We start from the raw sequence: 15,599 nt of genomic DNA on the forward strand, positions 1-15,599 counted from the left end.
TCAAAAAGTATATCAGTAAAATACATAACAAAGCATAAATGGAAAATTTTGCAACTCTTGCATTTTTCCCTATGGATGAAGTTGCAGACTTTAAGAAATGTACCAGGCTTTCCATCCCATGAACTGGAAAGGTTTTTACCAGTTTTTAAAATCATGCAAAATTGAAGACATAATAAATTCTGTGTATTAAAAAGGGTACTGGCAAACACATATCTATTTAAGGTTTGTAGGTATTATGAATGGTTATGTGGAAAAATCTGAAGGAACATAAGTGACTTAGTACAACAATTTTTAAAAAGAGCAAAAATTACATGGCTTGAGAAGTGATTGAGAAAATACTCATGTAACAAGGTAATGATATAATTGATACATTTATTCTCCAGAGGCCATCCATGTTATCAAACAGGAAAAATGGAAATTACATTCTACATACGATTAAAATAAGGCCTTCTCTAATTTCAAATGAAAAAAAAAAATAGTGCAGTGGACCCTTGAACAACAAAGTTTGAACTATGGGGGTCCACTTATTTGCATACTTTTTCATTGAAAATTGTAAATACTACAGGACTTCACAACCCCTGGTTGGTTGCATCCATGGATCAGGGACACAGAGAACTGACTATAAATTATGGAAGAGCTAACACTTGCATTGTTCGTAGGTTGACTTTATATCATGAACTAAATTCAAAAAATAATCTTTCTCCAATGAAATTCAATACTGAAAATATTTCCTTCTTGGAAGACTGGGTACTTGATTTTATCCTTTTCTCCCTTGCACCACTTCTTAGATGAGTGTAATAAAAACTCTTCAGATGAATGTGTGCAAACTCACCAGTTTACTCTGGCAGTTGGTACCAGAAAAGGCATTTATACAAAGTGGGAAAAAGGCGTATTAACCAGGCACATGACCTTACCTCAAGCACAAGGGCTTCTCCATTTTTCAACCATCGGTAGGAGGGTTTGGGCTTACCACTGGCCCGACATTCCCAGTAAAGACTGTCCTCTACTGCTAATTCTACATCTTTTATGAGTTGAACCCAATGAGGCTTTGCTGTAATGAAAAAAAAAAAATTCAAACCACTCCACAATAAAAAACAAATACTTTACCCACAAAAATATATGTGGATATGACTTTGGGCAATAATAGATTAATGTAAGCTAATGTAATGTAAGTGGCTAAAATTGTATTTAATTCACTAGGTATTTACTAAGTGGGTATGTGAAATATTTCTAGATTTGAGAATGGATGTTACAACCTGCCCTTTCCTAAGTCAAATTCATTATGCTTTCTCTGTTTTCAAAATTCTGGGCACTGTATTACATTCTTCAGATACCAGCAGAAAAATTCAGGTACACAAAATATATAGATTTTCTTGTCCAAGTACATTTTTGAATTATGAGGTCACAACTTACGGCAACTTAATATGTGAATGACAGCAGATACCAGTCTTAATTATACACTAAAAATCAGCATCAACAGAAGAGAAACTTGTACAGCAGAAGAAAAAAAAAATATTTCCTTCAAGTTAGAAATAACTCTTAATTAAATACAAACCAGTGAACATCTTATGAACCTCTGTGCAAATTAAAATGAAAGCAGGGAAAGATGGATAAATTCGTTCAATTTGAATCAAATGATTTTTTATGAAAAAGAAGTAACTCATGCAACCTTAAATTATGTATGCAAATCAGTTGCATCAAGTGGATTTATCATTTTTACTTACATTTTAGAAGACACTTGGGAAATCCTTTTACAGATGAAAGCAACATACCACTCACAATGAAAGCCACTCAACATTCAAAGTATATTCAGCCAAATCTCAGTCTGTGTTTTAGATCTGAGACTAGGAGGTGAGATGTCTTCCCAGTTTCACATTGCAATCATTATACATGTGATGTGTACTTCGGGGTTCACATTTGCATCCTCCATATGAAGAAAGATTTTATCTATTTCTATTTAATTTCAACCATGGGAAGATTTGTCTTTCTGTTTATAGCTCATAAAATTGCCTTTTTTACAAGTGAAACTGAAACTATAGCTATTCAGCTTTTAGAGAAAATGTACCCATCGAAGTTTTACCTTGTTTTGTCTTTTTATAAAATATAAACAGCTTGCCCAATCTGAAGTATTATTCAGTCCCAAATCACTCCTCTCTACTCTATATTGAAACACACTGTCTTCTTTCAGGAATTAATCAGCCTAGGTGGGATGAGACTACAATAGACTCACATATGATCCCTTGACTGAGGCTCAAGTTTCTAGCAAAAATTTCCACTGGCTTCTCATACTACTGTTCTCCAAATGGAAGGATAATTTGCTGGACTAAGCGAATCCTAAGATTGCAACTGCCACATAATGTGATTTATCCCCTTATTCCATCATATGAGATTCAAATATTCTACTGGACCATTTTTTACATTAAATATCAGAGCAGATAATCATAGAACTGCAAGGCATTTATTGAATATACTAGACTTCAGACAGAATTTTAAAGTAACTTTCATGAAACTCTCTAATTGATTTCTGATTTCTTTTCTTTAACTGAGATTTTTTTTTTTTTCATTTTATTTTTTGGCTGCACTGTACTGCATATGGTATCTTAATTTTCTGATGAGGGATCAAACCTGTGACCCCTGCAATGAAAGTGCAGAGTCCTAACCACTGGACCGCCAGAGAGCTCTATTTCTTAGGTACATATAAAAATGGACTAAAGTAACCATCTGCCTCATTTACTGAGTATAGTGGATGATGTTTGTTGTCTATTGTGTATCCATTTTCTCTCTTCTTTATTCCTAAGATGCCCTAATTTTTTATTGAACTATCTTCTCTTCTAAAAAATCCAGGGAAACCTGACCATATTCTGTGTTCCAAAAAAGGTTCATAAGTTGTTTAAGCCAATTCACCTTGTTAGTGATTGGTTTAGGAATGAACACGCAGCTAATGAGATCTGAGAAGTGAAATGCAAGATGCTTTAGAGAAAGGAAGCATGGACAAGAACTAATGGGCTGGTCACTGCTGGCAGCCATTCTATGATTATCAGGGAAAACAACAAACAGAGAAGGGAAAAGGTAAGGGCAGAAAGAAACGTCACAGAGAAACTGAGCCAGGGCCTGATTATAAGGCACTTAAATGTCAACTTAGCTTTGAATGTCTTGCAAACAAGCAAACAAGGGTTTATTACTGGTGCAGGGCTGCCGTTCCATAGAGCTAAAAACGTTCCTACTGAAACATTAAGACAGTTGGAATATCTCGTATTTTCCTGTCATGGTCACTTCTTACCCTGGGTCAGGTACTAGCTGTTTAGAAAGGAGAAAATAAGCTTGGACTTGTTCGTGGTCGACTTAGAGTCATATAACCACATGGTTTAGGTGTCCCCAACACATATCCGTATCATCCCACTAGTATGTAGAACACGGCATCTGGGAAACTGCAACTTGGGGCTGTGTATTCTAACCAAATCTCATAAGAAGAAGGGAGAATTACAACACAGAATGGCTCATGCTATCAATCCACACCTCCATTCTGTTCCTGGCAGATCCTATAAACTCACAATAAAACCAATGTCAGGCTAATCAGATGTAATGCACTTGCAAACTCCACATCCTTTTGAAGAGGGTTTACTTGTCTTTATACTTGTCTTTGCAACATTTTTCCTCTCTGCAACATTTTTGTACACTATACAAGTTTGCACTGCAAATTATTTCAATTTTCAGTTTTTAAAATAAATAGAATATATTGTCATTTGCTATTCACAAAAGTGATCAATTCTCATTCGTTTTACAATGTTTTTAATGGTTCAACTGCAAAAATACATTCACTGAGTTTACATCTTCACATATTTTATAGTACATTTTATAAAATGATTTATTTCTACTTTCTAAATCATACTTTCATAAAAATACTTAATATTATTTTTTAATAAAAGTGATTTGAAAACAAGTTTGGACAAAAAAGATAATCTAATTATCCTAAGACCCTGATGCTGGGAAAGATTGAAGGCAGGAGGAGAAGGGGACGACAGAGGAGTGAGATGGTTGGATGGCATCACCCACTCAATGGGCATGAATCTGAGTTAACCCCGGGAGTTGGTGATGGACAGGGAGGGCTGGCATGCTGCAGTCCATGGGGTCACAAAGAGACACAACTGAGCGACTGAACTGAACTGAATTTTCCTAAAAGTAGACTCTAAACAAAGGTAATATTAACCTTTCTTACCCAAATTTAACAGTACATAAAATAAATGTGACTATATATTAAAGGCAGCAAACATGGTATATTTTTATTACAGGAAAGCATAGAATAACACTGAAGAGGTCAAGCGAGCCTGAGTTTATGTGGTTGGACTAATGCAGTAATTGCAAGTTTTCCCAGTAGACAGTTTCTTTCTGCTTAGTAAAGATCACAGAGAAAGATATAAAATCCCATTTTCTAGAGGTAATAAGCAGACAGAAAGGAGATCTCTCCTTGATTCAGTTAAGTAAGTAAATTGTCATTCTTAACCATTACCCTCAAAAAAGTGAGTATTTCATTATCATATGAATCAGTTTAAAATGCAGTAAGAATATATTATGTCTCCAACTTCATTACAAAATTTTCTTTTTAATTCCTTTTATGTTAAATATTTATCCTCATTTAACGAAGTGTAGAACAGAACAAGCTGGACACTGGGATTCTGCTAAAATCTCCTACCCAGCCTCCAATCCCAATACCAATAATTTATAGAGACAGCAAAAGGTAAAAATCCAAAATGCCAAAAGTGAAGACTTACCATAGTAAGTGAGACGCCCCCTGGCGACATTTTTCCCTCGTGAATTCTCAGCAATGCATTCATAGGAACCTGAATCTTCCTGTTGGAAGCTGGGAATTTCAAGCACACCACTGAACTTCCTTAATTTAATTTTACTGGAAAAAGGCAGTCCATCACTTCTTCTCCAATTAATCTGAGGTACAGGACTATGAAGAAATTTATCAAGTTATTCGCTATTTTAAGCAGATGCCTGGAAGCCTTTTAGGCTTGACAAAATAAAACTTTTGTTAGGATAGAATAAAAATGGCACAGGTTTTTCAAATGCAGAAATAGTCAGCTGTCAATTACATAAAACCTGCAAATGCAAAGATTTATCTCCTTAACTTGATATTTTAATAAAATAAACTGCATTTTCTTGAGTTAATTCATAATTTAGAGAAAATGCACACCCACAGTATTATAATACAACAAATGAACAAGCAAAAGAAAAATAACACCAATCTAGTTTATGAAATTAGGCAGGCATAGTCATATACTGCAAATTGCCTTTAAAATTTCAAACTAAATTATATATGTGAATTTACCCTCTATTTTATTTTTTCTTTACTTCTAGATGAAAGAAATTTTTAGAAAATAAGGAAAAGGAGAGTCTGTCAAAAGCTATCTTGATCTCTCACAGCAACCAAATGTTTCTGTGTATTGGTGTAAATGTTATAAAACTTACTTTCCAAGGGCAAAACATTCCAATTTCACAGTTGAACCTTTAGCTGCTGGAAGAGTCTCAGGAAACTGAACTTCTATTTTCGGCTCATATTCACCCATCACACCTGTAAATGCACAATACAAAGTTAATGGTTTCAATGTTTCCTTTGGAATTCTCCCATTTTTCTTAAATAAAATTTTTTTGCTCTATTTTGAAGTAATTCTTCCTGATGATTTAAATTACTGACTTACCATCTGGTAGGTACTTTTAGAAGCAGTGTTACCTTGGGCTAAATATGCAATATCATTAAACATGTGGAAACTTTGGATTCCATGATTCATAAGTTATAGCTTACAGAGGAGTTTCAAGAAAACAACTAGACCTTTTTTACATTATATAAAATGGGAGACTTTTTTATTCTGTATTCAATTTGGAAATTTCTAGTCAAACTTAAATATACAATATATTATGACTTCTTAAAATATCCTAAAGAGCCAAAATTATGAGAGGAAATTTACTTAATGGTACCCTGGTAGCATAGACACCAACCTTAAACTTATTAAATAGCTCCCTGAAGACAAGAAATGGTAATGTAATAAACAAGAAAGGTCAAATTCAATTATACCTAACTGGAAAGAAGTACTTAGATACTTTGTGTTCATGGCATTGTGCTGTATCAGATATTGTTTTGTGTAAGTGGGGCAGTTACCCAGGTTTATAAATCTGCTTTGCAGTCCATGGGCTCCCTTGAAAAAGTCACTGAGGGGCTAAAGAAACATATATTTTCCTTTTTTCCCCTCCAGTTTTAGTGAGGTATGACTGACAAATAAAAACTGCATAATGTCATTTTTTTAGGGTGTACAATGTGATGAGTTCATACATGTATGCACTGTGAAATAATTACACCAGTCAAGTTAACATATTTAACACCTAACATAGTTGCTAGTTTCAATTTTTTTTAATAACTTTTTTTTCTCTAGTGAGAACACTTAAGATCTACTCTCTAAGCCAATTTCAAGTATGCAACACAGCATTACTATAATCACTATGCTGGTAGGGGTAGGGGAAATGAGGTGATGTTGATCAGAGTGTACAAACTTTTAATTATAAGATGAGTAAGTTCTAGGGATCTAATGTACACTTTTTCCCCTTTAATTTTATTTATAGATGCATTTTAACCTATAACAAAATATCTAGAACTTTAATAATCTCAGGCTGGCAAAACTCAAGACGGGTGACGTCATGAGACTACAAGGTGACACCCAAGCTTGAAGGGTTCATATTTGGTTTAAAGGCATAGTGCCACCATCTTGAAATTCCTAAACAACGTTTAACAAGCAATTCCTCATTTTCACTCAGTACTGGTGCCTGCAAATTAGGAAGCCAGTTCTGAGTAAGAATTACATTACAGGGACTTATGGGTGATGGAATCATTTTAGCCACTGTACTCATAAATATTTTTTGTTCTGAAAAAAGAAAAACCAAAATGATTCTGCAGGATATACTTTTCACTTCTAATTTGTTTTGTCTTGTGTTCACAACAACATTTCCACTTAGAATTGCCCCTTGAAATGTTTCCTACCGTCAGAACGAAGCACCAAAGGAGTTGGGGAACCCAGCACTCTGGCATTTGTCACTGTACTCGTCACCACACACGTATAATTGCCCACGTCAGATGGTTCCACCTTGGCTATGTAGAGGTGGCCTGTCTCTTGAGAGACAAATCTCCGGCTATCTTCTTCGACAAATGATGGATATTCATTGAAGATCCAAGCATACGACAGTTCTAGTAAAATTTTTAGAGAAGAGAAATTCCATCATGAAGGTAAATTTTCTACAATATATTAAAAATATCTGAAATCACCTTTACTGCAAAGCAACACTTAGTGTTTTCTTGCAGGTCATGGAGAGAAACAATTACGTGACATGACGCTGTGTTCATCGTGCATTCTAGGGAGGTCACTGTCGATCAGCATGCGTGTGGGAGCAATATTATCACTGTCATCATTATCACTACTCTAGATACCTCCTAACAAGTTTCTCTGGCTTGTCTTGCTCCCTTTTAATTTGTGTCTCCACACTACATGGTCTATGATCTCTCAAAATTATCAATCTCATCATGCCACCTCCTGCTATAACACTTTCGGCAATTACTCGGTAGTCTTTGGAATAATGAAAAATTGCTTAACTTGAAAATGAGACTATGCATGATTAAGCCCCTACTTATTTCCTTAGAAACTGAGAAGCCCACTACTGTCTCTTGTTTGTGGGTTTTTACTTTATATGTTGCTCTCAGAGGCTCCCCTCTATCCTTTTGCTCCCCTTTCAACACCAAAGCTCATTCTGTCGAAATAACTTATAACTATTTTTCAAAGATTGGTTCCACTCATGAATCACCTACTCAGAGAAGTCCTCCTTATCTCTCATTCTCTGAGTAAGTGCTTCTATACAGAGCAGCTCTATGCTGATATTACTTATATTACTTGCCACTTTTATATAACAATCTATTTACTTATCTGTCCTCCCACCACTTGGCAAACAAAAAGAGATGTCAATCTTTATCCTGCTTGCCTTCCTCGTCTAAAATTAGCAAATGGAAACGTCCAAAAACTTCTGTCCTCAATAAATATTTATTGAGTTAATTAAGATAAAATTATGTTACTAATGTCTAAATCAAGTCCAACATTAGAGTTTTCCCGAACTTTGGGTACAAGGTAAACTAACCCTCCCTAAAGGAACTGTTGTTCTCCTCCTCTGTGATAATGAGGGCTAAATATTATGCTGCTTTATTCTAGATACTCATATTTTTCAGAAGCAAGTCATTATGTAAGTATAGTTATTGTAGTTGGCTTATTTAATTCTTTCTTTCTGTGGCTGTATTTTCTTTTACAATTTCACTAAACTTATAGCACTGGTTCAAACTGTAATGCTTTTCCAAAAGCATCTTTAAAAACCAGATGCAATAGAAATCAATTTTAATGAATAACAAACTCAAAAAATGTATTTAAGGCATAATCCAATGGTGTAGGGTCTTTCCACTTGTCAGAGGGAGGCAATTAGTCATTACACAAATAACAATGACACAATGTCAGTGGGTGAGAGTTACTATGGGTGTCAGAGGAAGGAGAGATGACATTCTTATAACTGAAGAACAGGTCTTCAAAAACAGGAGAACATTCTGACATGAAGGGATAAAAGTGCTCCTGAGGGAGGGAAAAGAGCATGTAAAAGGGGAACAGGGTGAAGAGCAAGCACCTGGTGAAAATGAAAAATGACTGTCTCTCTGCTACCTTCAAAGCAGCTGGGAATGTTGGATGATTCTAAAGCTTAGCAAGTCAATGTCATACTGTGCAGATGTTCAGAAACATTGATTTGTAATCCTGAACTGAGATTTACATTAGGCTATCATATCAGCAGAATGTTTCATGAAATTCTACTCAGTCATGTGATTTGTTTGTTAAATTGTATGAAAACAAAATGCATCTCCAACATCCACTCCTCAGTTGGTCTCTTGCCTATCCTGATGGTGCTTTCTCTTGCACTAGTACTGAATAAACTACAGAGCTAAAGAATGTTGCAGGTTTCCCTAATGGCTCAGTGGGTAAAGAATCCACTGCAATGCAGGAGATCTGGGTTCAGTCCCTGGGTTGGGAAGATCCCCTGGAGAAGGGAAAGGCAACCCACTCCAGTATTCTTGCCTGGAGAATCCCATGAAGAGAGGAGCCTGGCGGGCTACAGACCATGGGGGTTCAAAAAGTCAGGACATGACAGAATGATAATGCAGGCTTTCTTTGTTTCAAAGAAAGCAAAGCAAAGCAATCTTATTCTGCTTTTTCAAATGTTTTATTTATGAAATTAATATGATTGTACCTCTCTCTTTAATCGAGGGAGAGCAAAACTTCTACTGCTCCCTAACAGAACAGGCTGCTTCCCGCTAACAAAGTTCCCCTAGGGTGTTAATGCTGCTATTCCTGCAGGATTCCTCATAAGGGCAACTAAGGCTTGAGGACTCCCCACCAGAATGGCCACCGTGTTTTCAGAACTGTGCTCTGGCATTCTGCCTGTCCAAGTTTTCCTTCACTACTTTTGTTCAAAGCTTTCAGAGCTGAATCTCAGTCTGAATCTCCCTTGACCCACTGCTGCTCCCTTCCTCCTCATCCTTCACGGGCACTTTTAATGCCTGATTCTCTGATCCCGTCTTGTAGTCTGTTTCTTAGGAAACCTGAACTCACATGGTGCTGCTGAAATTGAGCAACACACTATCCTCCTTCCTTGAAGGTATTTAAAAATTGCCCTTCCCATCAAACCTGGAGGAAACATTTCCTTTCACTCACTTTCTTTCAGGCAACTGTCCCTCTCCACAACTTCCATCAAGAGAGTCCCGCTCCTCATCTCCCAAGCTCTTCAAATATACAAAGTGATCCTTGGTTTATTCTTAGTGGCTCAGCTGGGAAAAAATCCACCTGCAATGTGGGAGACTGGGTTCGGCCCCTGGGTTGGGAAGATCCCCTGGAGAAGGGAAAGGATACCCACTCCAGTATTCTGGCCTGGAGAATTCCAAGGAGTGTATAGTCCATGGGGTTGCAAAGAGTCTGACACAACTGAGTGACTGTCTCTTTCACTTTTTCACTTTTATTCTTAGTACCTGTCCTCTAGAGAAGTCCAGACAAGTCAGTATCCCAGAGTCAGTGTAAACCTGTCTTGACACCTAACTCATGCTCCCTCAAAGAAGAAAACATTTCACCATTTATGCAATCTTTCTGGGCTTAGTTACTGATTTCTTGTTGTTCAGTCACCTGGCTGTGTCCAATTCTTTGCAACCCCATGGACTGCATAATGCCAGGCTCCTCTGTCCTCCACTGTCTCCCTGAGTTTGCTCAAATTCATGTCCAGTGACGCTATCTAACCATCTCATTCCATGCTGCCCCCTTTTCCATTTGCCTTCAATCTTTCCCAGAATCAGGGTCTGTTCCAATGAGTCAGCTCTTCACATCAGGTGGCCAAAGTATTGGAGTTTCAACTTTAGCAATAGTCATTCTAATGAATAGTCAGGGTTGATTTCCTTTAGAATTGACTGGTTTGATCTCCCTGCTGTAGAAGGGACTCTCTAGAGTCTTCTCCAGCACCACAGTTTGAAAGCATTGATTATCTGGCTCTCAGCCTTCTTTATGGTCCAACTGTCACACATGTACATGATTACTAGAAAAACCATAGCTTTGATTATACGGGCCTTTGTTGGCAAGCTGATACCTCAGGCTTTTAATACACTGTCTAACTTTGTCACAGCTTTCCTTCCAAGGAGCAAGTGTCTTTTAATTTCATGGCTGCAGTCACTGTCCGCAATGATTTTGGAGCAGAAGAAAATAAAACCTGTCACTGCTTCCACTTTTCTCCTTCTAGTTGCCATGAAGTGATGGGACCAGATGTCATGATCTTAGGTTTCTGAATGTTGAGCTTTAAGCCAGCCTTTTCACTCTCCTCTTTCACTTTCATCAAGAGGCTCATTAGTTCCTTTTCACTTTCTGCCATTAGAATGGTATCATCTGCATGTTTGTGGTTGTTGATATTTCTCCCAGAAATCTTGATTCCAGCTTGCAGTTCATCTAGCCTGGCATTTCACATGACGTACTCTGCGTGTTTAAATAGGCAGGACGACAACATACAGCCGTGATGTACTCTTTTCCCAATTTGGAACCAGTCTGTTGTTCCATGTCCGGTTCTAACTGTTCTGTCTTGACCTGCATGCAGGTTTCTAAGGAGACAGGTAATGTGGTCTGGTACTCCCACCTCTTTAAGAATTTTCTACAATTTGTTGTGATCCACACAGTCAAAGGCTTTAGCATATTCAATGAAGCAAAAGTAGATGCTTTTCTGGAATCCTCTTGCTTTTTTGATGATCCAATGAATGTTGGTTCATCTGCCTCTTGGAAACACAGCTTGTACACTGGAATTTCTTGGTTCACACTCTGCAGAAGCCTAGCTTGAAGGCTTTTGAGTATAACCTTGCCAGCATGTGGAATGAGTGCAATTGTATGGTAGTCTGAACACTCTGGCATTACTTTCTTTGGGATGGAATGAAAACTGACTTTTTCCAGTCTTGTGACCACTGCTGAGTTTTCCAAAATTTCTTACATATGAGTGTAACAGTTCATGGTTCATGTACTGTTCAAGCCTGGCTTGGAGAATTTTGAGCATTATTTTGCTAGCATGTGAGATTAGTGCAATTGTGTGGTAGCTCTAGCATTTGTTGGCATCACCTTTCTTTGGAATTGGAATGAAAAATGATCTTTTCCAGTCCTGTGGCCACTGCTGAGTTTTCCAGATTTGCTGGCATATTGAGTGCAGCACTTTAACAGCATCATCTTTTAGGATTTTAAGTAGCTCAGCTGGAATTACATCACCTCCACTAGCTTTGTTTGTAGAAACGCTTCCTAAGGCCCACTTGACTTCATACTCCAGGATGTCTGGCTCGAGGTGAGTGACCAAACCATCTTGATTATCTGGGTCATTAATACCTATCTTATATAATTCTTCTGTGTATTCTTGCCTAGTTTTCTTAATCTCTTCTGCTTCTGTTAGGCCCTTGAAATTTCTGTCTTTTATTGTGCCCACCCTTGCATGAAATGTTTCCTTGATATCTCCAATGTTCCTGATGAAATTTCTATAGTCTTTCCCATTCTATTGCTTTCCTCTATTTCTTTGCATTGTTCATTGAAGAAGGCTTTCTTGTCTCTCCTTGCTATCCTCTGGAACTCTGCATTCAGCTGCATATATCATTCCATTTCTCCCTTGCTTTGTACTTCTCTCCTTTCCTCATCTATTTGTAAAACCTCCTCAGACAACCACTTTGCCTTCTTGCAGTTCTTTTTCTTTGGGATGGTTTTGGTCACCGTCTCCTGTACAATGTTACAAACCTTCGTTCATAGTTCTTCAGGAACTCTGTCTCCCAGATTTAATCCATTGATTCTATTCTTCATCTCCACCATATAATCATAAGGGATTTGATTTAGGTCATATGTGAATGGCCTAGTGGTTTTCCCTACTTTCTTCAATTTAAGCCTGAATTTTGCAATAAGAAGCTCATGATCTGAGCCACCAGCAGCTCCAGGTCTTGTTTTTACTGACTGTATAGAGTGTCTCCATCTTTGGCTGCAAAGAACACAATCAATCTGATTTTGGTATCGTTAAACCACTGTACAATAACCCAGCTTGGAATATGATGTAACTAGAATAATACGGTGGTTTTCCTCCACTGCTTCCTCCAAAGACATGCTCAGAAAATCAAGAGGGATAAAAATAAATCTAACAACACAAAATACTAATTCTAAGGTTTTGAGCTGGAAAAAGCAGAGGAAATAGGAAATTTAGAAAGAAATACCACTGTGGAGATGGGAAAAAGGTTGTCCTGAAAAAAGATTTTGAGACTCTAGGAAGATAACTTAGAAGCAAATGTCTAACACATGGGCAGAAACCTAGCAAACAAAAATTTAAAAGAGAGCCTGCACTTAACAATGGTAGACAGAATAGTTTACATTCTTTGAGTTCACATACTTTTACTCTAGAACATGTCTACATCCTAATCCCTAAATTCTGATTATGCTGCCTGGTAGGGCAGGAGGGACTTTGAGGATGTTAATACATTGAGGGTGTTTTGATGGGACGATTATTCCAGATTATCTGGGTGGGCCCACTGTCACCACAAGGGTCCTTATATGAGTGAAGCAGGAGGGTCAGAGTCATCGAAAGGATGTGTGATGTCACAGGCAGAAGTTGTAGTCAGAGAAAGATTACTTCAAGATGCTAAATTTTTGGTTTGAAAATGAAGAAAGGGACTACAAGTCTGGGAACGCAATGACTTCTAGAAGCAGGAAAAGGCAAGAAATCAGATTTTCCCCTTGCACCTCTGGAAGGAAAGCACATCTGCCAACATCTTGATTTTCAGTCAAGTGAAACTGGTTTTGGACTTTGGACCTTCAGAACTAAGAAGAAATATGTGTGCTTTAAGCCACTAAATTCATGGTGATTCATTACAGCAGCAATAGGTAAAATAATACAAACAACAAAGGAAGTCTGCAGATGTGATCAAGGTGAGACTCTTAGATGGATCTGGAATTACGAAATGTAATCCCAAATATCCTAAGGAGCAAAATGCGGAGACAGGAGGGTCAGAACTGTAACTAGAAAAGCAGAGAACAGAGTGATGGGATTGCTGGCTGAGACCAAGAGCCAACAAATGTGGGTAGCCTCTAAAAACTGCAGAAGCAAGTGAACGCAGCCCTTTATTTTAGCCCTGTGAGACCTGTGTTGGACTTGAAGGAGACAAGAATATAGCACCTCAAAATATGCCTGTTTGATACGGAGGCTAAATAACACGCTTCTGAATAACCAACAAATCATAGAAGAAATCAAAAAAGAAATCAAAATATGTATAGAAATGAATGAAAATGAAAACACAACAACCCCAAACCTATGGGACACTGTAAAAGCAGTGCTAAGGGGAAGATTCATAGCATTACAGGCTTACATCAAGAAACAAGAAAAAAGCCAAATAAATAACCTAACTCTACACCTAAAGCAATTAGAGAAGGAAGAAATGAAGAACCCCAGGGTTACCAGAAGGAAAGAAATCCTAAAAATTAGGGCAGAAATAAATGCAAAAGAAACTAAAGAGACCATAGCAAAAATCAACAAAGCTAAAAGCTGGTTTTTTGAAAAAATAAACAAAATTGACAAACCATTAGCAAGACTCATTAAGAAACAAAGAGAGAAGAACCAAATTAACAAAATTAGAAATGAAAATGGAGAGATCACAACAGACAACACTGAAATACAAAGGATCATAAGAGACTACTACCAGCAGCTCTATGCCAATAAAATGGACAACTTGGATGAAATGGACAAATTCTTAGAAAAGTATAACTTTCCAAAACTGAACCAGGAAGAAATAGAAGATCTTAACAGACCCATCACAAGCAAGGAAATCGAAACTGTAATCAAAAATCTTCCAGCAAACAAAAGCCCAGGACCAGACGGCTTCACAGCTGAATTCTACCAAAAATTTAGAGAAGAGCTAACACCTATCTTACTCAAACTCTTCCAGAAAATTGCAGAAGGTAAACTTCCAAACTCATTCTATGAGGCCACCATCACCCTAATTCCAAAACCAGACAAAGATGCCACAAAAAAAGAAAACTACAGGCCAATATCACTGATGAACATAGATGCAAAAATCCTTAACAAAATTCTAGCAAACAGAATCCAACAACATATTAAAAAAATCATACACCACGACCAAGTGGGCTTTATCCCAGGAATGCAAGGATTCTTTAATATCCGCAAATCAATCAATGTAATACACCACATTAACAAATTGAAAGATAAAAACCATATGATTATCTCAATAGATGCAGAGAAAGCCTTTGACAAAATTCAACACTCATTTATGATTAAAACTCTCCAAAAAGCAGGAATAGAAGGAACATACCTCAACATAATAAAAGCTATATATGACAAACCCACAGCAAGCATCACCCTCAATGGTGAAAAATTGAAAGCATTTCCCCTGAAATCAGGAACAAGACAAGGGTGCCCACTCTCACCACTACTATTCAACATAGTGTTGGAAGTTTGGCCACAGCAATCAGAGCAGAAAAAGAAGTAAAAGGAATCCAGATAGGAAAAGAAGAAGTGAAACTCTCACTGTTTGCAGATGACATGATCCTCTACATAGAAAACCCTAAAGACTCTACCAGAAAATTACTAGAGCTAATCAATGAATATAGTAAAGTTGCAGGATATAAAATTAACACACAGAAATCCCTTGCATTCCTATATACTAACAATGAAAAAACAGAAAGAGAAATTAAGGAAACAATACCATTCACCATTGCAACAAAAAGAATAAAATACTTAGGAGTATATCTACCTAAAGAAACAAAAGACCTATACATAGAAAACTATAAAACACTGATGAAAGAAATCAAAGAGGACACAAACAGATGGAGAAACATACCGTGTTCATGGATTGGAAGAATCAATATTGTCAAAATGGCTATTCTACCCAAAGCAATCTATAGATTCAATGCAATCCCTATCAAGTTACCAACGGTATTTTTCACAGAACTAGACCAAAGAATTTCACAATTTGT

At 37.1% G+C, this 15,599-nt stretch overlaps 1 protein-coding gene across 1 annotated transcript in view; it reads right to left on the bottom strand.

The window, feature by feature from the left end:
- Positions 1-15,599, bottom strand: part of CNTN3 (contactin 3) — a 395,354-nt gene that overhangs the window by 126,300 nt on the left and 253,455 nt on the right. The window contains exons 7-10 of the mRNA XM_043443181.1: positions 7,034-7,237; positions 5,473-5,575; positions 4,770-4,954; positions 915-1,051 (exon numbers count right to left, since the gene is read on the bottom strand). Coding sequence (XP_043299116.1) covers positions 915-1,051; positions 4,770-4,954; positions 5,473-5,575; positions 7,034-7,237 — 629 coding nt within the window. The remainder of the gene's footprint in view (positions 1-914; positions 1,052-4,769; positions 4,955-5,472; positions 5,576-7,033; positions 7,238-15,599) is intronic.

The sequence above is a fragment of the Cervus canadensis genome, chromosome 22 (genome assembly GCF_019320065.1).
Source record: "Cervus canadensis isolate Bull #8, Minnesota chromosome 22, ASM1932006v1, whole genome shotgun sequence".
Classification (NCBI taxonomy): domain Eukaryota; kingdom Metazoa; phylum Chordata; class Mammalia; order Artiodactyla; family Cervidae; genus Cervus; species Cervus canadensis.